The following is a 23,236-nucleotide window of genomic DNA, read 5'->3' as shown; positions in this document are numbered from 1 at the left end:
TTATACTAAGATTGGGTCAAAACTTCAAGCACATCTCCCTTCAATAGATGAAAATATTGATATTACTTTTATTAATAACTATATTGTGCAGAAAATTTTTTGAAATGGTTGCACACATTTAGGATCATTGAAATGGTTCAAATGGTTCAAAAAACAAAAAAATTAAGTGTTAAGACAGTGTTCCCGTTAGCGTTAGTTTTTTTTTAAAATTTGGAAAATCTCGCAATTTTAGAAATATATGGCGTCGAAAATTTGAATTTTACAAATTCCGAGTGTAGGTCAAGATGAGAAAAAAATTTCTTCCAACGAAATGAACTATTTATTATGATCTAAAAGGTGCTTAAATTTAAGATTTTTACAACCTGAGATCTAGAAGAAAAACGACATCAAAAATTTGGAAAAAAAATGGATTTTAGGTAACAGTAAATTTTAACGGCCATTTTGTTTTTTAAAAGTTCAAGTATGATATGCCGCGGTAGAAGAAGCAAGCACCTATTTTTGTGTTTTTGGAAAATTGGAAAAATTCTTGGGGTTTCACTGCTATAAACAGTTAATATAGACAGATGAGGGATAGATGAGGTAGCTACTGATTTTCATTCAGGGAAATAATTTTCTAGTAGTGATCTTTGTATATATGAAATTTTGGCTTCCTATCTTCAAGAATGTGAAAGTTTTTTAAAAGAGTCCATGACGGACGGTCGGGCAGAGTGAAACTAATAATTCCTTTCTTTCAAAATTTTTATATATCCACTATCGCATAACGCAACAAAATAAACTGAAAATCAATAAAATATAAGTTACTGGAAGAGAAAAAGTTCTTAAAACAAAGATTTAAAAATTTGATTGATTTTAATATTGTAATTTTCAAATTATAAATAAAATTCATTCTTTCAAATTACTGAAAAGCACAATGAGATACTTGTATTTTAATTGTAATTGGCTTGACACATAAAATTAAAAATAGAAAATTAAAAGAGCATAATAAATAACTGCAGTACTCTCAAAGATCAACGAGATATAAATCGAAAAGTACCTATACTATTATCTTTCTCAAGTATGAAATGGAAGTGAGAGAAAATCAGAAAATACTCAAGAAGTCATGCGGCACTTTGAGAGGTCATAATTATATGTATGTACTTTTCTGAAATTTCTGTCATTGTCCTATGAAGCACTGATTTGTTAAATATTTTTCATAACAATTAATTATAACAACCACTACAGCTTCTAAAAAATACTTTCTAATTTTCTTTAGTAAAAGAATCAAAATTTCTTAATCCTAAAAACCTATCTGTGTTCCAAACAAGCTGAGTAATGTGGACATTCAAGGCTTGGCTAAAAAAATATTTATATGATTCACATAAATCGATATTTGAAAAATAAATTTCAATTAACAGAATTAAGGTTAAGACAAGATTATATTTATGAAAAGACAACAATATTACAAATAAAATGTGAGTTACTTTCAGAAAACGATGAACGTGCTGATTATATGATTTTGATTGAAGCATACAGTCAACATACACGTTTATGTAGAAAAAAACACCTAAACACAAAAAACCATTTTTTTATTATATAGATATACAAATCGATCAATATTGAAATATTAACGTGATTGTATTACTTAAGTACATAAGTAGAATGTTGTGTATATTAAAAAAACAACTATTCCTTAATATTAAAACACATTTTTTTTTTTAAATAATAATGATAATTATTATCATGATGATATTCCAAGCAGTCATCATAAAATTTAATGAAAAGTTATTAAGATTATTAACATTTAAAATTGTATACAGCGTTTATAACCATTCTATATTAATGATATTTTAATTAGGCTTTTAAAGTTCTATACATACACCAAAATTCTGAACAGAAATACAGAATAAAATAATGTAAATGTATGTATGTATGTACATATAATGTATATTTAGTAGATGAATTTAAATGTAAAATCAATATTAATTCAAAGAGATAAAATTGAAAAAGTTTATTATTAATAATGGAAAATTGAAATAAATTGCTATAAGTCATGGATTAATCTCGCATCGTGTATTAACATCGTGTGTAGGTAGGCAATTGAATATATGTATGTATAGAGTATCAGTATTGAATTCGTTTTTAAGTTCTCATATAAGATAATATGAATTTTGCTTAATTGCAAAATTGTGCTTAATGAGTTCTTCTTAAGAACATGTTGAATTATAATTTCGTGGTATGTTATTGAGCATTTTGTTATATATGCTAATTTTCAAAGGAGTCAAAGATAGTTCATATTACGGAAAATGATAGAACAAGAAACATAATATTAAACTCTTATTAGTGAAACAATTTTAAATTAATAAAATCACTATTTTACTGAGATTGAAAATTTCTATTTCAAATTAAATTAAGTTTAAAAATGAACTTCTTGAAAATAATTGATTTTTTCATAAAAATTCTAATTATAGAGTTAATAAATTAAAACAAAATTGAACGGAATTCGCTTTGAACTTGTAGTAATGTTAATCAACACTTTCATTGAAATCTTAATCAACAGTTTAATTTGAATCTTGTCAGTAAATACATTTCACTTTCAATCAAATTAATATGGTTAAATATTTTCTGAACTGAGTTTTGAAAAAACTCTTTCTTTATAAGTTCTTTAAAAGGAGTTTTTGTATTATTAGATAAAATATATAAAATTAGCATATGTTACTCTGTTACTGTTCTGCCAGCTAGATGTTTGTCTTGCAATTTACTTTTCACAGAATAATTTAATTAAACACTTAATAATTCTACAAAGTCTGTAATTTCTATACCATGATAATCTGTGATCTGTAATCTGTAATTTCTATAAAATAAATTTTGTAAAAAATGTTTTTTTCATTTCTAATTAACCAGCTATTATTATTATAACGACTCGTGCAATTCAGGCACAATATGAAGAAAATAACAACCCGGCGTTTTATAATATGTTATATATATTTAATTTTTGGCAAGTAGGTTTCACAAAATCGGTTGATAATTTGAGTTATTTCAGTTTTTAAAAAATTATCTCTGAAATTATTTGCCACCTTAAGCGAAACTCCCTGTATGACCTTTAATCCCAGGTGACAAATTAGCGGAACGGTGAAGTTGTAATCACAATTCTATTTCAAAAGAGAAACGCTGCTGTGTCCTATAATTATTTTGTTATAAAAAATTTTGTTTGAAGTATCATATTATTTGATTGCTTTCGGAAGTTTTTGGTACTGTCTCACGCTCTTCAAATGAATAATTACTGCAATAGATCAAAAATTTAATATGAAATTACAAAAGTATTTTTTTAATGAAAAATAAAGATTCATTGCAAATTCATTGCAAATATTTGGTAATATTATTTACCATACATTATAATCGATGGCTATGCAATGATAGTAAATTTTATCCTTATAACTAAAATATTAGCGTACATGGCTGTACCCGTACATTAAATACTAAAATGAATAATAATCTATAATAAAGTACATTTCACGTATGAATAATATATTCGTAGCATATTGTATTAGTTAAATATATACATATACATTTGAAAAGCATGCACATATTATATGATAAAATAAAATTAAACTGTCAGTGTACGAAAAATGTCACATATTTTTTTTTTACCTTCATAATGTCTACAATGACAAAGAATTCATTTTATTGGTATTTATTGCTACCCGATAGCTATACTCTATTGATATCTTCATACTATATGTAGAAAGAAAACGAGGAAAATTCGTTTTAATTATATGATGGTATATAAGTAGTATATGTAAAATTTAAAATATAGGGTACTGGTATTTACATCTGCATGTATATAGAAGTTATAAACTAAATATGAGAAATACAAACATGCAGTTCATAAGAGGATACTTAAATATTCATAAATATTGTGCATGAATATCGTTCAATTCTCATATATATATATCTAACCGTAATAAAATTCAAAATGTTATTATAACAACTCAGACCACAATTTAAAGAAAAAAAAAAGGACTTCTAATAAAAATTTCTAAATATAAAATTTTGTATTTTAAAGAGTTACAAAATGAAAAATGTACTTTTCCTCATTCGATTTTTCGATTTCAGAGTTGACATTTTAGGAGAAATGGGAACCGCGATAAAAATTCTATATGAATGATCAAATAGCTGTAATTTTAAAAATTTAAAAAACTTGAATAAAATTAAATAGAACAGCATTAACTTTTATAGAATACGAGATCGTATAAAGCTCATTAGCATAGGCTAAATTAACTTTACTTTTATTTAATAACACTTTATAACGAATATCAAACGAGTTTTACGTCAAAAAGGACATTTAAAAATTTTTTTTTTAAATCTCATTTTAAATAAAACAAATCGATAAAAATTAAAAATAGAATCAAAATAAAAGAAGAGAAACAAAAATCGCTCTAAAAAGTGAAAAATTTTTGTGACATGCAAGTGTATGAACCTAACTGACCCCCACTATATTTATATCAGTTTAGTAACAGTTTTAAAGCAATTCATCAAGTCTTTTTTTTTAATTTTATTTAAAGTGGGACACAAAAAAAAACTTTTTATTTTTTTTTTTCGTTGTTGCTATTTGTATGGTTGTGTGGGTTATAACATTGTTCATGCTTACGTAAAAAAAATTATTTGAATCAAAACAATGCCACTAATAAAGCACATTTTCCTTAATAAATTCAACTTTGTACAAAAATTTACTGTGTTTGCTCTATTACAATATCCTTGAAGTTTTGATGGCAAGTTTTAGTATTGTCGGCAAGATATTCATAATTCATTAAAATCTTTTAAAATGACAAAAGATGAATCAGAAATGCATTAGAAGAGATAGTAATTACGCTGAAATTATTCATTTAATTAAACACAGTATTTTTATATTGCATACTTTTTGGAGAACATTTTATTTGTAGTTTACTCATTTAATCGTATTTATCTAAATTACATGTACATAATAGTACCAGAAGAAACCCATGTTTTTTTAGCAAAACATAGAACCTTACAGGTATTAAACGGACACAGCGAAGTTGTAAGTGGTATTTATCAAAATATTTTAAAAATATGCTAAGAAAACATAATATGTATTATAGAATATAATTTTTTTTATTTTGTTAGTTTCTGCTCTAAATATTAAAAGTGCAGACAAAACTCAAGAATGTGGAAATAAAAAAAAAAGATATTTAGTGGTATAAAATTATATTGCATATAAATATAATGTATTCATTATACCTTCTATATTTCGTCCACGTGTTATATACAAACTTGTATGTAAACTCTTTGTAAGTATATGTGAATATCATAGAAAAGAAAATCTTATATCTTTGATGTATTTGTGTCTTTAATCTAGTTTTTGTTTTAATCACCCTGGACAAAGTTTATTTTAATTTAGTTCATTTTTCCTTTTCTTATATTAGGAAAAAATTTTTTTTATCAAGGCCAAAAAATTTTTTATTTTTTTGTGATACAATATTAGTGATAAAATATTAGCAGCTTCATATTAAAGAGAAATGTATAAACTGTTACCAATTCTTCCCTTATAGTGGAATACGTGTACATATAAGTAGAAGTAATTTATGGATGTGAGCTCCTCAATAATGAGGGACCCCGCCTAAACCATTATCGCCTCCTGACTGCCGGGGTAGGATATTCATGCAGAATATTTATGGCCGTCTCCACAAAAGGGAGTCCGATTTTCCCAGTTTGTGAAGGTAATATTTCACCGGAAAATGGCTCTGGAGAGAACTTCTTTGAGCAAGATGGAAATAACAGCTTCGCATGATGACACTCCCGTAGCCTCCCAGCGATGATTCTTTTCCTCCAAGTCTGCTCCTAATGGTAAACATTGACAGTCCACAAAAAGAAAGTCTATGGGGACAGACTGAAAGAAAGGGACCTCAGATTGCCTCTGTACCAACTCGTCAATGATCTCTTTGAAATTCATCCAAATCTACTTTTTACACTTCATCTAATCTAATACATATAGGCATAATCGTAAACTATGATTAAAATTCAAAATAATTTAATACTCAATTTGATTTTGCCATCAATTTTAAAATTATAAAATTTAATTTCATATTTCATTTAATTTCTACATGTCAACATAGTTTTTTTTTATCATAATTTTATTTATCCTTTCCATCAAATTTTGAATAATTTGCTCTACTTTTTCGAATAATATAAAATAACTCTTTCTTATTTAAATTTTTAATATAAAATTACCATATTTGTTTTCTGAAATAATCTTTAGAAAATTATTTTTTAAAAATAAATATAAATTTCTCTTAATATTTTATAAACAAAATTTCTTTTATTATATAGTAGTACATACACCTATATGTACATACATATATCACACACAGCAGTATATAAGAGAAACCGAAATCTTTCTAAGCTTTTATAACAATAAAAATGTAATATAAAATATTAAATCAAAATACCATTATTTTTGTCCTTAAAACGCGAGACTAAGGTAAATTTAAAATAAATAAAAACAGGATCACACATACATATATGTACATACACAACAGAAACGCTACATAACGAAAGGGTTAAAAAAAGATGAAAATGCAAATAAAATCGTTAATAAAAAAAAAATCAATTTATTTTTGTCTCCTCACATTTTAAGAAGTTCAACTTGAATTCCTAAAATATTCGCGCAACTAAAGAAATGTACACATTATTTATTAACAAATTCAAGTTTATGAAATTATTGTGTGTCTATATTTTGGGTTGTGTCAATGTGTTTTTTTAGTATAACAATTTTAAAATATGATATAAAAATTTTATATTTTTTTGGCATCGAAAATTAATGTTCTAATTTTGCGATGTTGAATTATTTTTAGTTGAATTTAATTTTTTTACCCCGACTACATGTTAAAACTAAACGAAATTTGAATAAAGCTACATGGCTACTTCAAAATTTTTTGTTGATTTTCGATTCTATTGTCGATTCTATTGTATTGAATTTTATATAAAATAAAGGAATCGAAAATAATTATTTATTGCAAATTCATTTTTTTTATAAAACAATTTCAACAGGGCAGTTACTTTTACTTATAATTTAAATTCGGGGCATTACGAGTGTTCATTGATTCTTTCAACAAGTAATCAAGTCTAATAATAAACCTTGTGTTTTAAATTACTAATACAACATCATAGTTGTGAAATTAATAAGTAATGTGCCTATTACACAAATAATATTAACTTAATGGAAATTTTTTCATACAAGTTTCTTCTTGCATGTAGCGTTTCAGTATAAAACAACGTGAAGAACATTTCGTCGGCAATTTCGTCATACCTCTGTAGCTCAGGTATAGAGCGTCCGCCTAGAAAGTGGTAGGTCACTAGTTCGAGTTCAGTTCGGGGAGAAAAATTTTTTAATTTTTCTGACTTTAACTTGTCCCTTTGATTACGTCATCCTTGTGTCTTATTGTACTCAAAAATCTTTAAAGAAAATTTGTAAAAAATGAAGAATTTCTTAAATCCGTTCAGAATCCCGTAAAATTTATTATGAATTTTTCCTCATCACAAACTCAAAATTTTCATGCTGAATTATTTTCAAAATTGGAAATTATACGCATAATGAATTACTCAATATTTTGTTTAAAATTTTACTTTTTTTTATATAATAAAAAAAATCCAACTTTTATTATAAAATTAAAAAATGTTTTATCTCATGTTCATTTTATATTTCAAATTTATTATATCCTGAACCTTTGTGGAGAGTATATTAATTTTGGAATAAAGTTTGTAATCAATTGAAGGCGTCATCGCTAATATGGACATGTACATATATTTTTGCTCAGCGTAAAATTTAGCGTTGATATATACACGTCCGTTTTTCCGCCCGTCCGATCGCACGATAACTTAATAACGACAGAAAGAAGTGCATCAAACTTTTACAAACTGTTTCTTTTCTACAAAGAACGGTTATTGCAACTGACATGATTCGAACAACGGGATCACGTAGTTGCCATATACAACTAAAAGAGATAATTTTAAATATTTCAAAAACTAAGATATTAATATAAAATTTTGTAAACGGGTGTTTAATTATATTATTCTACATATATTCTTTTAAATGCAATGGCTGCACTGGTTCCGCTTGCTGCAATACAAATAATGAAGCTAGTTGAATAAAATTTAACAGTCGTGCGTCTTATTCGAGCCCAGATATATCTCTCAAGTTTTTGTGAAATACTTGACACTTTCTGGTAGTTGGCAAAAGCTAATTTTAAGTGTTCGACAAATTAATAAAATTCAATTTATTAAATGTGGTAATCATGTGCCCAAGCTCAGATATATTTATGAAGTTTTTATAGAATGGATTGGGAGAATCGAATTACTTCCATAAAATCATTAAAGCTAATTTTAAATATTTCAAAACAAGTTTTTACACTTAGATTGTCAATATGCCGGGGATAATTTAGTCGGTTTACTTCGACTGAAACGTTCTTACTCGTTTATGAGGTCATATAGGTACCTTACTATATTTAAGGAATTTAACAACATTCCATATTTATTCCCAAAAAAAGTATTCAATATTACAAATAATGAAAAGACCTGAAATAATTGAAACAGAAATTGAAATGACTATGAGAATTATCATTTAAGTTTAAGCATTCACAATTTTTGGGTTAAATCTTACAAGTGATCCCAATATTAAAAATCAAATTCAAAAAGTATACCAGCAATTTAAAAAATTTCAAACTTGAAAAAAATACAATAATTTTTATAAATCAAATTTTTTTAAATTTAATTTTTTTCCCATATTTGAGAATATTTGTTAAATGATATTTACGCATACTTACATAACTACATCAATTTTAATAAAATTGTGTATTTTTTTCATCATTATTATTATTCCTTTACTTCTAATACTAATTTTATTCGTATTTAATTTTTAGCCATTCTCAACTTACGTAATAATATTTTCTACATTCTAGTATCCTTATTCTCTTATATGTATGAGAATTTAATAAAGATCGAAATTTTATTATCGAAGTTTTTCAAATATATTATAATCAAATAATAAAAATAAAGAAAATACAAAGGAAAAAAAAATATGTATGTGAAAATTTAAAACAAAACCAGGACTAAATAGAAAATTCTTTTCCTCAATACACAAATGTACTTTGTTGTATTGTGTTTTTTGTGTTGTTATTTTTTTCTATATTTTGTTCACTTCTTTTCCTAATAATATAAAGTCTAGATATTTTCGATTTTAAGTGACTAAATTTGATTTCAATATAAAAGAAAAATATAACGAAGTAAAACTACTACAAATAATGCTGTACTTTTTTATTCTATATATTCCTGAACAAACAATGAACTCTTGGGTACTTTATACTTAAAACTTAACTTAACAAGGACTGAATAGAGTTATAACTAAAAAATATATTTCAAATATGAACACACATGTACTTTGTATATGTAAATAAAATATATAAAATATTTTTATCGATTTTTGTCTTTAACCATTCCTTTACAAAAAAAAAAAAAACAGTCCTTTCTATACTATTTTTCCAAGTCTCAAAATACGAAAGTTTCTTCTCTTCATACCGAATAAAAGAACAAAAATAACTAGTACTGCACAATAAAGAACAAAATCCAAAGCATAAACAATTGATTGTAATCAAAGTAGTTATAGAAAACATGTTAGCGGCGAATTATATAAAAAAAGTGTGTTGCAATAAAATTTTTATAACTAATGACAACAAAATCAAACATTTCATGGAAGTATGAAAGCATTTCATACAAGTTTTAAATTGCTTGTTTTTATTTCGGTTCATCTAGAGCTTACAGTTTTAAAACTAAACAATCAAAACTATTTCAGTCGATTTCAACCGGTTGATTTAGCATAAATTTTTTTTTGAAATATTTTAAACTAGCTCCAATCAGAAATTCTGAGAAATACTCGAGCTGAAATTGGACACATCGCTGCCAAATTTTTATTCAGCTAACTTAGCAATTTTATTTAATATTATTTAATTTAATTTGTTTTTAATATTACAAGGACGTCTTTGGCAAAGAAAAAATTCCGGAAACTTTAGTGGCGTTGCCTTTTTCGTTTTTGTATATTATTTATTATATAATTAAATGTTATATGTTTGCATCGCAAATGGATTCGTTGAGCAATTATTTACGCCATTTAATAAAACTTATCAACCTTAAATCTGTTTGCTATCAAGTAGAACGAAAACTAGGGTTGAGATTAAAGTTAATGTTTCAACATGTATTTTTTTTTAATGTTATAGTAAGCAAATAGACTTAGCAAATAGACTTATTTTCATAAATGTTTTATTGTATTAATCAAAAATATTTTATGGATAATCGAACTAACTTACTGTTAATTGACATAGAATTTTACCATTCCATAATCCTCTTTATCTTTTGTATAATCAAAATTTTATTAAAAAACTTGTCAGAAAGCTTTCTTTTGTATTAGCAGAAGTTCATCGGTTTTTTCATTTGTCAAATTCATCTTTCATTCCTTCAAACTTGTCTTTCATACATGTTTAATTAAATGTATTTAAAATAAAAATTCTTAACGTTTTGTACTTAAAATGAAAAGGTTTGCCATTACTATTTTCCTTAAACTACTTATAGAATATTATAATAAGGTAAAACGTATACCAGGAGAGGAAGTAAGACAAAGACAGCAAACAAATTTCAGGATAAAATGAAAAGAAATGTACTTGTACGGAACTCGAAGTTCGAAAATAACACATATTTTCTTCTTTTTCATTTTTCTATACTTTTTAACTATACTTTTATTTTTCTATTTCTTTATTTTATTTCTCTATGTAGTTTAACTCTTATTTTTATAAAAAAAAACTAAACTAAATTCAAAATAATAAAAACGAAAATAGTTATTTTTTTTATTCTCCTTCTTTCCTTTTCACTTCCTGAATTTAAGTATGTTTTCAATCATATACTTCCATGTTATGCTAGTAAATATGCACGTACGTATGTTAATAATTATATTTATCTACATCCCTACACTTACATTACTACATATTGTTATAATATATTTTGTATTCGTCCCTGGTCGGTTTACTTTCATACAAAATTATTTTTTATATATTCGAGTACCGACATGTACTAGAATGGGACATACATACATTCTTGTATTTAAGGCAAATCTTGCTTACACCTTAAATTTCCTTCCTATCCTTTTTAGTATGTTCCTTTTGTTATTCAAAAAACATAGAAAAATAAAAAATTTTTTTTTACAAAAATGCAAACCAAAAAAAAAAACGTTAAGTATGGAACTTTTACAATGCGCTATTCTTATGCAACTTTTTATTTTTCTCTGCAATCTATTTTCATTTACAGTTGTTATATCTAGTATATTCACACATATAATTTAAAGATGTTCATATTATATACCTGAATACGAGTACATGGTAGAGACTAGTATGATATTGAAAACACCACTATACCCGTATATAGTAACAATGAATGCACCCACTTCTATGGATAACTACAATCCACTTACAATTTCAAAAGTATAGAAGAAGAAATAGAAAAAGAAAACTCTTTTTCTTGCTCCTTTAAAAGCCAAAAGAGAAAAAAATTCTAATAAACAAAAACAAAAAGGAAAAAATTATATAAAAAAAAAAGGAATGAATAAATATGCAGAAGCGTGACGAAGTTACTTGATTTAAAATGCAAAACTCATAAGGTATAAGAAAAATGAAAATTACACACATAGCATATGTAAAATTTTAACTTCATACATTTATATGCATAATAATAGTGAAGGAACTTTCAATAAACTATAAACTTAAATAAAAACTCTAGTTATATTAAAACCAAATGTATAGACATAAAGGAACACATACGTATGAACCAGTTATTCTGACGTAAATGAATATTAAATTGATAGCTTTGATATATGAAAAAAAAATATATTCGCGGTTTTTTACTTCGCCACATTAATTTTTATATATAAAGAAAAAATAAAATTTTAATCGCTTAGGCTATAAATTGAGCTGTTAATAAAAATGTACCTATTTTTTTCTTAATTTTAAAATTTAATTTAACAAAATTTTGCACTTAAAGTGTACAGCATGTTTTGTTAAATTTTCTGTTGCTTATTTATATGTGAACACACAAATTAAAAATTTTACTTTGAAAACATTGCAAAAACAAAATGAATACTTTATGTGGCCACCTTAGTTTAATTTTAAATTTATTTACTTTTTATGAAAACTACCTTAAAACATTTTCAAGAATGCAATTGGATTTCGTTGAATTTGGATTTAGGTTGAGTTCTAGTACATTTTAAGCTAGACTAATATCAAATCCGGATTGTACTCTTTCTTTTAAAATTTATCTGAGAAAAAAGAAGTTTATTATCTTAAAATTCTCATAACAGCTAATTATTCTCGTTTTCTTTTTTGTTTGCTCTTTTACTTATTTACTTCTACAAGAAAAGCGAAAGTAGAGAGAATTGCACTTCATCATCAATGTTGCCACTTTGCCTCAAGTCGGCCAGACATTGTCTATTGTACTTGTTTAAAATAATTTTGTCTTTATGGCTCATTTTTTCGCAATTAGTTATATTTGGCTCATTTTTTGAATCTTGAAAAAACCATTAGTTTTTCTCTTTTTTCTAAATATTTTTTATAAAATTTGATTACTTGAACCTGACAAGACCATACAATTAAGTTATAAAATTGTGTATAATGTACTTAGTATTGAGGGTTAATAATTATTATCGTATTATAGTGATAGCCCATTTCCATATTGGATTATAGTTTTACTTGTGAAATACCGAAAATGTTTTACAAGTTTTGACGTCGACATTATGTTGTTATTTCTGTTGTAATTTTTTGCTAAAGATTTCATTTCGAATTTTACATCAATTATCAATTTTGACAATTTTTGCTTAAATTTGGCTCTTTTTTTTGGAAAATTTGGTGCATTAATTTTTTCATGAGTGGCAACCGTGTTTATAATACTGGTGCACACTTTCATTTGAACTTATACGAAATTTTAAATGTACCGTTTTTCGAACAGGTTGCCCCATTTATAATATAGCTCTTAATAGAAAAATGCAGTGTTATATTAATATTATATTCTGAAACTTTATTACATGAATATTATGGAGCTACATTTATGATTATACAACCATAAGATGTTAAAGAATTTCAATTAATTTGCTTAGAAATAGCATAAGTTAAAATAATATTCTCATAGCATAAGCTAAACATGTTTATGCAAATTGTTATGTATTGTCGTACCCCAAAAAACTTGTAAGATGTTGTTATATTAGAAAAGTACGAGTTAGTTCTTAAATCGAGCTTAAAAAAATTACATTACTCATTGACAGGTCACCAATATTACAATTTCTATACACAAATAATTCTATAAAACTGAGATGCATAATTAAAAATTTCACATCACCAGAATATTTTGTATTTTCATATTAAATGTAGTTTTTAAATTAAAAATTTATTGAATTTATTCAGTTTAATTGATCAACAGATTCCTTTTATGCCAATTATTTTCATATGTACATTTAGGTGAATTAATATCCAACTTAATAATAATTTGACTGAGAAATTTCCAGTTTGTTTTTCGAGCAAACATTGTTCCTACAACTTTGTGTAAGTTTGTGTTTAACTCCAGTGTTGCTGCAATTTTTCAAAATTTTAAAGTTATAGTTGTATGTCATTGAATTTTCATTGTATTAAGCGATATTGTCTTTTAAGAATTTAAATGAAATATTTTCATTATAATAATGATGAATTGTTATTATTCTATAAGAACTTTTTATAAATACAACGCTGTAGTATAATATTATATTTCTAAATGAATTTTAGTAGGAGCTTATATTGAATTAAATTTTACATTTTCAAAGTATCCTGGATATTAGTCTATATTAATCATTCTTAAGCCTACAAAAAAAGTGTTCACTTTCTGATGTAGGTCTTTTGTTAGTCCAGAAACGTTAAATTTTAGTGTTTCAGAGGATTATTTAATAAATGTATCATATTCTGACCGGAACAGATTTTGCTTCACAGATAATCTGGAAAAGAGGTCATTATAACCGTACGAACGTATATTCGAAGGGTATACTAAATTTGCCTTACCGTTTGTAACCCTAAGAAATAACGGTGTTAGATATAGACTCAAGTGTATGTTTTTGATCAGCGTCAAATTCTGAGTTGATTTAGCTTTGTCTGTCCGTCCGTTCGTCCGAACAATAACTCAAAAACTAATTGAGCTAAGTTCACCAAATTTTCACAAATGATTTATTGTAGTAAGTGCCAGAACCCTATTTAAATTGGACATGATCGGGGTACCGGTTCGGGTAGCTGCCATACAACTTCAAAATTTATTTGGCTATATCTCAGAAACAATAAAAGCTGCGGTATTGAAATTTCACACAAACGAATATATTAGTAGGGCCAATGTGTCTAATAAAAGTCGTTGAAATTACTTGGCTCCTTCTGGTACCTGCCATGCAACTTCAAAAGTTATTTGGCTATATCTCAGAAACTATAAAAGCTGTGAAGATTGAGATTTCACACAAGTGAATATATTAGTAGGGCCGATGTGCTTGATAAATTCGCTAAAATTTCTTGGCTCTTTCTGGCAGCTGCCATTTAACTTCAATAGTAGTTTGGCACACACAGTATTTTGAAAAACACTTTGTACTGAAATTTTACATAAATTAATATGGTAATACGGCAACTTAAAGTTCTGGCACATTAGTTATTCGCACATAGGATAACAAATTCGTACGGGTATCACAGAGTTGACAAGGTCAACTCTATTTTTTTTCTCGTTTTACTTAATATTATTGAAAATATACCTACGTTACCACCAATTAGCTGTAAATATTTAGTAGGAAAAAAATGTTGAACTTTTGATTAAAATCATTTCAGATTATTAAATGAAACATCCTATTATATTTTTATTGTAATAAGTGAAAATAAAAAACTTGTTTATTTACAAATTGTTTGAATCAATATGCAATTAATTAAACAAAAAATAAAATTCAACTGCAGTTTTCAATACACACAAAAGCATTAATTCAATTTTGTAATTTTTATTATATAAGAGAAAAATAAAGCAAAAATTTTTTTATTTTGCGGTTTTCGTATAGCAAAATGATGAAAAAAAAGGATACTCATTTCATTGCTTATTCATGAATTATTTCTCATTGCAGCTTTTTATTTTTTCTCAATTCACTATATTGATACATGTGAAAATTCAGAATTTTTATATTCGAAGTAAAGTTAAAAATAAATTTCATAAATTTATTTCATTTGATTTAATAAAATTGCCTTCATAGTTTTCATTTATTAATTTATTGAATGCTTTTTTCCTAGAAAAAAAAAGTTCTTAATTGTGAGCTCTTAAATGGTATACGAAGGCTTTTCATAAAATATTTTCTTTAAATTTTTGCTTCTTCGAAAAATAATAATATATTTGTACTTTAATTAAAAATGAGTTTTTGGTTCTTGTAATAGAAACTGGATATTATATTGTTGAAAACTCATTGTGATTCGTGTAGGTTTTTGTGGTATTTCAATTATTTTGCACGATCTGCTTCGGTTTCTGGTTTTTCCGCAATTTGAATTATTTCTTGAATAATTCGATTCAAACTTAGTCACATTGAATATCGTTGAAATTGCTAGAAAGTGTTCTTATAGGTTCTTTTATAAGCATTAATTGCGCCAATTATTCCCTAAGTGAAGCGAATTAGTACGATTCATAGCATTTTTCTATTATATTTATTATATCTAACGGATTGATATGATTTATATAGCCTTTATAACATACTTATAAGAATTTTCTGAATATTTTCAATTTGATACTTAAATATATCCTTATACTCTTAAACTGGTTCCAAGTTAGTTTTTTCGCCCAAAATTAGTAAAACACACCAAATTTTCTAAAGCAAATTAAAATTTTAATAACAGTAAAAAAAGTATAACGTTTTCTAATATTAAACTTTAAAATGTCAGGTCCCAATAATTAAACGTACATTTGGAGCCATACATATATGTACACAACATATATGTAAGGCTCCAGAAACAAATTTCTTTTAAGTTAATAAAATTCCTGAATTAATTTTTAAATATTGTGGAAAACTTTTATTTTGAAAAAGTATCCTTATAAAATATTATACATGCATCCTATGGTCATGTATTACATAGAAGTTGTATATGTACTTAATTATGAAATTCCATTAAATATAAGTAATTTATTGCAGACGATTGACTTAATATAATTATTTCGTAATTAAGATAATTAAATTTAATAGTCTCAAAGATTTTAATTTATTTATTATTATTATTATTTTTTTTATTTGCAATTTATGGATTTATATAATTATATGAAACCGAAATGAAATTTATTAGACACTAATAAAACACTTAATAAATTTTATATTAGTGTACATACATTGTTGTATATACAGGCATCAAAGGCGATTGACCACGTAATAAGTTTCGAGGATGAACTCATTATGAAAAAATAATTTAATATACTCTTGTATATTTTGTATAGATAAGATAATAATAAAATAAGTATTTCAATATAATGATTGCAGAATAAAAGGATACCAAATATTTTTAAGACACACTTATTTTGCCGTAGTTAAATTTAACTTTCGAAACCAATTTTTTACGGACACAATAAGGAAGGTGGTGTGCTGCCACAAAATTTCATATGTCGTGTTTTTGGTAGAAATGCATTTTTCCGTGGTAGGGAAACGTAAATAAGCTATTTTAAGATAGATCTGTAGGTCTGTCAGTGCAGATTAGAATTGCAATTTCTGCTGAACCGATTTGAATGAAATTTTATATATGACATAACCAAGTCACGGCTTGATCTAGTTTTCTGATATGTCAGGTTTTGAGAACTGGGTCTTTACTACAGGCCGATTTCACATTTTTGGGCATTTTTAAGAAAATGTAGTACCAGATTTTCTTCAAATTTTCTATATAAGTTTCGTTTTATAGTGCGTCTAATAGTATTTTTGGGCAAACAAATAAAAATAATCAACCAATTTCTTTGAAACTTAACGTGTAAATTTAAAAAATTTGGGTGTTAAAATAATGAACTTATAAATTTTTTGGGAATATCAGGGCTTGGAAACAAAATCAGGAGCCGAATTTACGTTTTATATCATATATTCTATGGAACTAATTGACGGAATTTCTTTAAATTTAATATTTGAGTTCTGTTTGCTACCGCAAATAATTGACAAACTTTTCTCGGGAATTTGAGTTGCATAAAGTAAGCCTCTACTTAATTTACATTTTTCTATGTATATTGTATATCAGAGACGAGTAATATATTTCAATTTTTTAATTTTTCAAAGTCTGGTATTGAGCCTCAAATAAATTCTAATATCTACAACGGTGCTATGCTATTTGAATTTTATAAGATTAAATAAATAAAATTAGCAGAATATTATTTATTATTATAGCTAAACTACAAAAGAAATTTATTAAAATTTGTCATGTAGTTTTCAATTGTAACTGAATAACACCACTTGGAACCATTAAAACTCGTCACTGATACATTCATTGTATCTGCATCGATTGAACTACACCTCATAAGATAAAATTTATATAATATAAATTTCCTTTAAAAAAGAAACTATTATGTACTTGAAGATGAATGTGTGAATATACATACGTTATTTATATTTTTTTTACGTTTATGTTAGCAAAATATTGTAATAAATTTAATATTGGATATAATATAACTAAGTATTTTTATTATTATGTGTGTCTTACAAAATAACAATATAAAAATACAATACTTGTATTTCTTGGCTTTTAAACATTGTTAAATCATAACGATTTTCCGGTAACGATGTAATCTTTCAATAAAGATTTAGTAATATCCTTTCAGAGATTTTTTTTTTATTTAATATGGCTATAAAATCAAATATATTTTATAAAAATACAATTGACCATATACAAACATATGCACATATGTATATTTATATAATTATACTCATACAATTAAATTATATAAGTATTCAGAATATTTGCTTGGACATGTGTTATGTGTGTATGTACATATTTGTTTTACACTTATAAAATAATATACTCATAGATATAACGTATACGTATGTATGTATGAAACTATTAAAAATATATTCTCATAAAGTGCCATTAAGTATATTTTTAAAATATTTAGAAAATAAAATGTACTTATGCACCTCAATATGCTTTTATTGTCTGTCATTGTTAAGCGAATTTCAACCTATGTGAGAACATAAAAATTGTATGCGAATAAGTTTTTGACTGTTGTCAACTAACTTGTATTTATAGGAATCTGGAATATAAAGGTTCTAGGTTCTAGCCGCTCATAATTAAAACTTTCCGATTTTTCGTTATTCTGTACTAAATTTCATGGATTTTATTTGAAGAGAATTGATTGGTGCTTATTTTTCTTCCGTCAAACAAAATTCACGAATGAAAATTACACATAAAACTTCGATGGAATTTTAATTAAACAAAATTCATAAACAATGTTTGATATGTGAATGCTGACTAATATCTAAAAAGTGTATGAGAAAACTATAGAATTCACAAAAAAGTTTTAAAATTAAGGAAACATTTCTTTTATTTCGTAAAATACGCGCTTTATCTTTGCTTAAAATATTTCGGTTTTGCTATTATATTTACTAAATCATGCGCAATAAACGTACTTTATCAAAGCTATGGTTTTCTTCTTCAACTTTATTCAAAATGATTTAGCTCTCTAGAAAAATGTGTATATTGTGCAATACAAATAAATTGCCTTTTATGAATTAAATTGAATTTTTTCCTAATTTCAAAAATTTTTGAAAATTAAAGATTCGGAAAATTATCAATTAATTTCATAGGAAGAACTGAGTAAAGGTTCGAAGTTCCTTAAAAATCATAGAAAGAAATTTATTCGAAATGTTAGTTTTAATGAGCATAAGAGTGTTCCTTCCCTATATAAACTAATTTTTTTAGTTCCTACACATTTTATAAAATAATATCAAATTGTAGTTAAAAGAAAATGTCGTGTAGGAAAACTATATACATAATGGAAACTACTGACTAAAATTACTAACTTGCAATTTTTTTAGTGCTTTATTTCTTTTTCCATTTACGATCCAATATAATGAATAAGGGATTTCCAGCATCATAGAAAGTGAACATAGTAAATGTAGTGTATATACATTCTTATTGAATAAAACTGTTGCTTTATTTTCCTATTATTTTAATACAAGTGTATACATATAAAATGCATAAATGCATTGTATGTTTAAACTACGTATATACATACATATGTATATAATACATACATTTATGTGCAAGTTCATAGAAATTTATGGGTTTTTTTTCCAATACTAACTCTTTAACACTATTATATCGAATATAGATCGAATTAAATTCACTCATAGGAAATTTAAGGAAAAATGATAATAAAATAAAAATTTATTAATTTTTTTATACATTTTTAAGAATCTCTTTAAGTAATTTAAAATATTTTAATTGGATTTAATTGGAAAATAATTTTATAAGTTCACTAGTACGTGTATGTATAATTGTAACTCTTATATAATAATTTGAAATGTTTTAGTATTTAAATTAAACTAAATAAATTTATTTGAATTATAGGTATGTGAAAATGTAAATTGAAATTAAAATTGAATTAAAGGGAATTTGTAAAGAGGGTTTTTATGAGATTATCATAATTGTGATAATAATCTCATAAAAGTTATATTGTGAAAATAGCATTGGAAAGTGTTGTACATAATTTAATTAGTGAATATGAAATTAAAGGTGAATACTGTACCTTATGAACTTGAATAATTTGTCTTATAAATATTACGTGTAGGTGAAAGGCGCCATACGTTCGTACGGGTAAAAAAATAATACATCTGTAACATAAAAAATTTTTTAATTTTTGAAGCCTTAAATAAAAGCTTAAGCAGTTGGACAAAATTCTATTAAAAAAATTTTCAAGGTTTTAAAAATTTTTTACGAAATTATCTAGTTAGAAAAAACTGAAAAAATAAAACAAGGGAAAAATTTGGTTTTCCCTAAAGTTCGAATGCTTAGTATTTCAAAGGTATATAAAATACAGAATTAAGCAGCATGGCCTTCTTTAAGCCCGTTAGTAGGCCTTCTAGAAACTGTTTGTTTGAAGTTCCTATCTTTTTCAGAATAGAGGTTATAACCAAAAAAGCTTGCATAAGTAGAAATTTCGCGAAAATTCGTTAAAATCCCTTTATCTCGGAAACCCTTGAGATTTCGCCCCTATTCCGGCACAAAAGTTTTTTCAACTCTAACCAATGGTATACGTTATTGTATAACTTTTATAATCACCTCCATATGCCAGAATGTGGAAAACTTCAGTTCGAAATAGTATTAGAAACTGTCAATGAACAGAATTCTTGATTTTACGTAGCACAAACTAACCTTGATTTTAAAATATAAAATTTAAATAAAACGACGTTGAAAATATTTTGCTGCATTGCTATCAAATATTAAATAAATCAAAAAGAAATCTTAGAATTAAAAATTTTAAGGGTTCCGATAATTTAAGAGCTTTTTAAACAAAAACGAAACGAAAAATAACAATTTTATTTTTTTTTTTAGTAACAATCCACACCTTCAATATTTTTGGATAAGTACTTTTGCAATGTTTATGATCCAAAAACCTGTTAAATGATTTAAGTTAAAAAAAAATTGGTACGTAGAAGTTATAGAAAAATTAACTTTAGCAACCATTTTAAGTCTAGACGCAATAAAAGGCATAAAATTTAATTTTGTTAATAATTTTTTTTTATTTATTTTGTGCTCTTCTTGCATATTTTACTTTTTTTCTTGTTTAGTATTTACGATTATTACTTACCTAAAAATAAATTTATTTAATAAAATGTTGCATCACAATAACTTTGACTATATTAATAATAATTGAGAATATAAAAGAAAAGAAAATTTATGTGAGAGAAAAAATATTTGCGAGCATGACACACAACACTTAACAACTACAATCAAATCAAGAAAATCCTTTCATTTTTATGAAGTTTTTTTTGTATATAACATTTTTATTGTGTAATGAATTTCATTTCAAATTATTGTAAATATTGCATTATTTTATTATTATATTATTAAATAAACTGAATTTATATTGGAATTTTTTATTTTATTATGCAATTGAATAAATAAAATTCACATATTTCTCAAGTGTATACTTAATATTCTTATTTTTAATTTTATGATTTTTTTTGTTTTCTATTTTCAGGGTCTAATATTAAGGCTGCCATTGCAATATTAAATTGTATTTTAGCAAGACAATTATGTTTTGAAGATCCATCATGTTCGGCCATATTAGAAATTATTCCTCGTGTTTGTGGACCAATACCAGGTATGAGTTTTTATTATAAAAAAAAAATTTATTTTTATATTGATTATAAGTTTTATTATTTTAGTTTATAATTTTTATTTAGTACATATTCATTATAATTCTTAAGTTTAGTTCAAATTGATTTAGTTGTAAAAATATTAATTAATTTAATATTTAAACGAAATAATTTTATATATGTATGTAGGCGTATACATTTCTAATGAACAAAGTAATATATTCATACACTATATAAAGATTCAGGCAGACATGCAATTTTTAGTTTTGCAACTGTTTGTTTGCTTATTTTTATTCGATAGGTTTATATTCAAGCGCACCCACATACACCTGTATGATCGCATCATGAATGCATAAGCAATCAAACAGTTTGTAATTTTTTACAAACGAATTGCAATTGCTAAATAACGCAATCGATTTGAATAGACGCAATAATTTAACTGCTTAAACGACTTTAAAATCAAAACTGCAATTGCCAAACTAAAAATTAGCATGTCTGCCTGAGCCTTTAGTTGTAAAGCTTACATGTTTTATGAAAAGTCTTTCAAGTTTTAGGAAAATATGTGCCCAAAAAATTTTAATTTTATTTGACGGCACTCAATTAAAAATTCTCAACCTTATACATATATTCAGTGTATTCAAAATTTTAAATTATAGAATTAGAAAGTAATCAAACATTTCAAAAGAAAACCAGCGAGAACAAACAACATAATTAATTCTAAATATTTTTTTCACATTATGTAAGTTGCAGATTAATTATAACATAATGAATTTCATTTGAAAGTTCTAAAATTCGGTATAATTCCGAAATTCGGTATAATAACGGTCCAATCAAATTATTAAAATATATTAATTGCTATTCGTTGAGCTATACAATAAATCAAGCATCAGATTTAGGTAGCATTTTATGAGTTGACAAACTCCAGACCTGTAAAGTAAATACCGGAATGATAAGCACAATTTTATTGTTTGAAATCTTATAACAATTGATTGTTCACCTAAACTTTTTTAAAAATCATATTAGTTATTAACGCATATATTATAAATTATATTTATGTATGTATTTAAAAAAATTTCGAATTTAAATTTTAATGTTAAGTAAAATGATAATAAAATTCTTATACATAAAATTGTAATTTTCCATGTTTAATTCTAATTATGTCAGAATTTTAGTTTACTCATTAAATTTATACTTTTGATCCTTATAAGTTTTTTATTTCTTTCGTTCTTTCTTTAATTACAATTATATTATACTCGTAGAGTTCATAAACTAAATCTCTATATTATATCTATAAAATTATATTTAAAAATAAATGTGAAAGTTTGTGTACTCGTATCGTGCTACAATTTAGTGTCATATTTCATTTTATATAAAAACTTAAGATATATAGAGATACTTGACCCCAATAATTATTTTTATTTTCATTTTTTTTTAATACTTATCTTATTTGATCAACAATGTTACATTTTTTTAGTCTTATGTAGATACTCACATACAAATAAGATTATGAACACATACATTTTTGTACATTCAATATGACCACACATTTTAACTACACCTGCCTTTAATTTTATTTTACTGTACTCTTTTACTCTTCTGTTTTTTTTATTTCTTTTATATTTTCATTACAATTATCATAATTTTACTTTTCGTTTTTATAAATCATCTATATGTAGGTATATAGTGTAGGTATTCGAAATTGCTTTTGTTTTCTCAACCATCATTAAAAATTCATAATTTCAAATAAAGATACTTGCAATAACAAATTAAAGACAAAGCTATAAAAAAAACTTCTCTTTTAAATTTACTTTAAAGTTATACAATTATTCTAAGAATACGTACAAA

The 23,236-nt window shown here is 25.1% G+C and overlaps 1 protein-coding gene across 6 annotated transcripts in view; it reads left to right on the top strand.

Annotated features, from left to right (window-relative positions):
• LOC129613468 (uncharacterized) overlaps positions 1-23,236 on the top strand; it is a 186,585-nt gene that overhangs the window by 47,416 nt on the left and 115,933 nt on the right. For all 6 annotated transcript variants that reach the window (XM_055527554.1, XM_055527563.1, XM_055527571.1 and 3 more), the window contains exon 3: positions 21,274-21,396. In XM_055527554.1, coding sequence (XP_055383529.1) covers positions 21,274-21,396 — 123 coding nt within the window. The remainder of the gene's footprint in view (positions 1-21,273; positions 21,397-23,236) is intronic.

The sequence above is a fragment of the Condylostylus longicornis genome, unplaced genomic scaffold (genome assembly GCF_029603195.1).
Source record: "Condylostylus longicornis isolate FDR11 unplaced genomic scaffold, ASM2960319v2 ptg000004l, whole genome shotgun sequence".
NCBI lineage: Eukaryota > Metazoa > Arthropoda > Insecta > Diptera > Dolichopodidae > Condylostylus > Condylostylus longicornis.
This window is presented reverse-complemented; position numbering and strand designations above follow the sequence as displayed.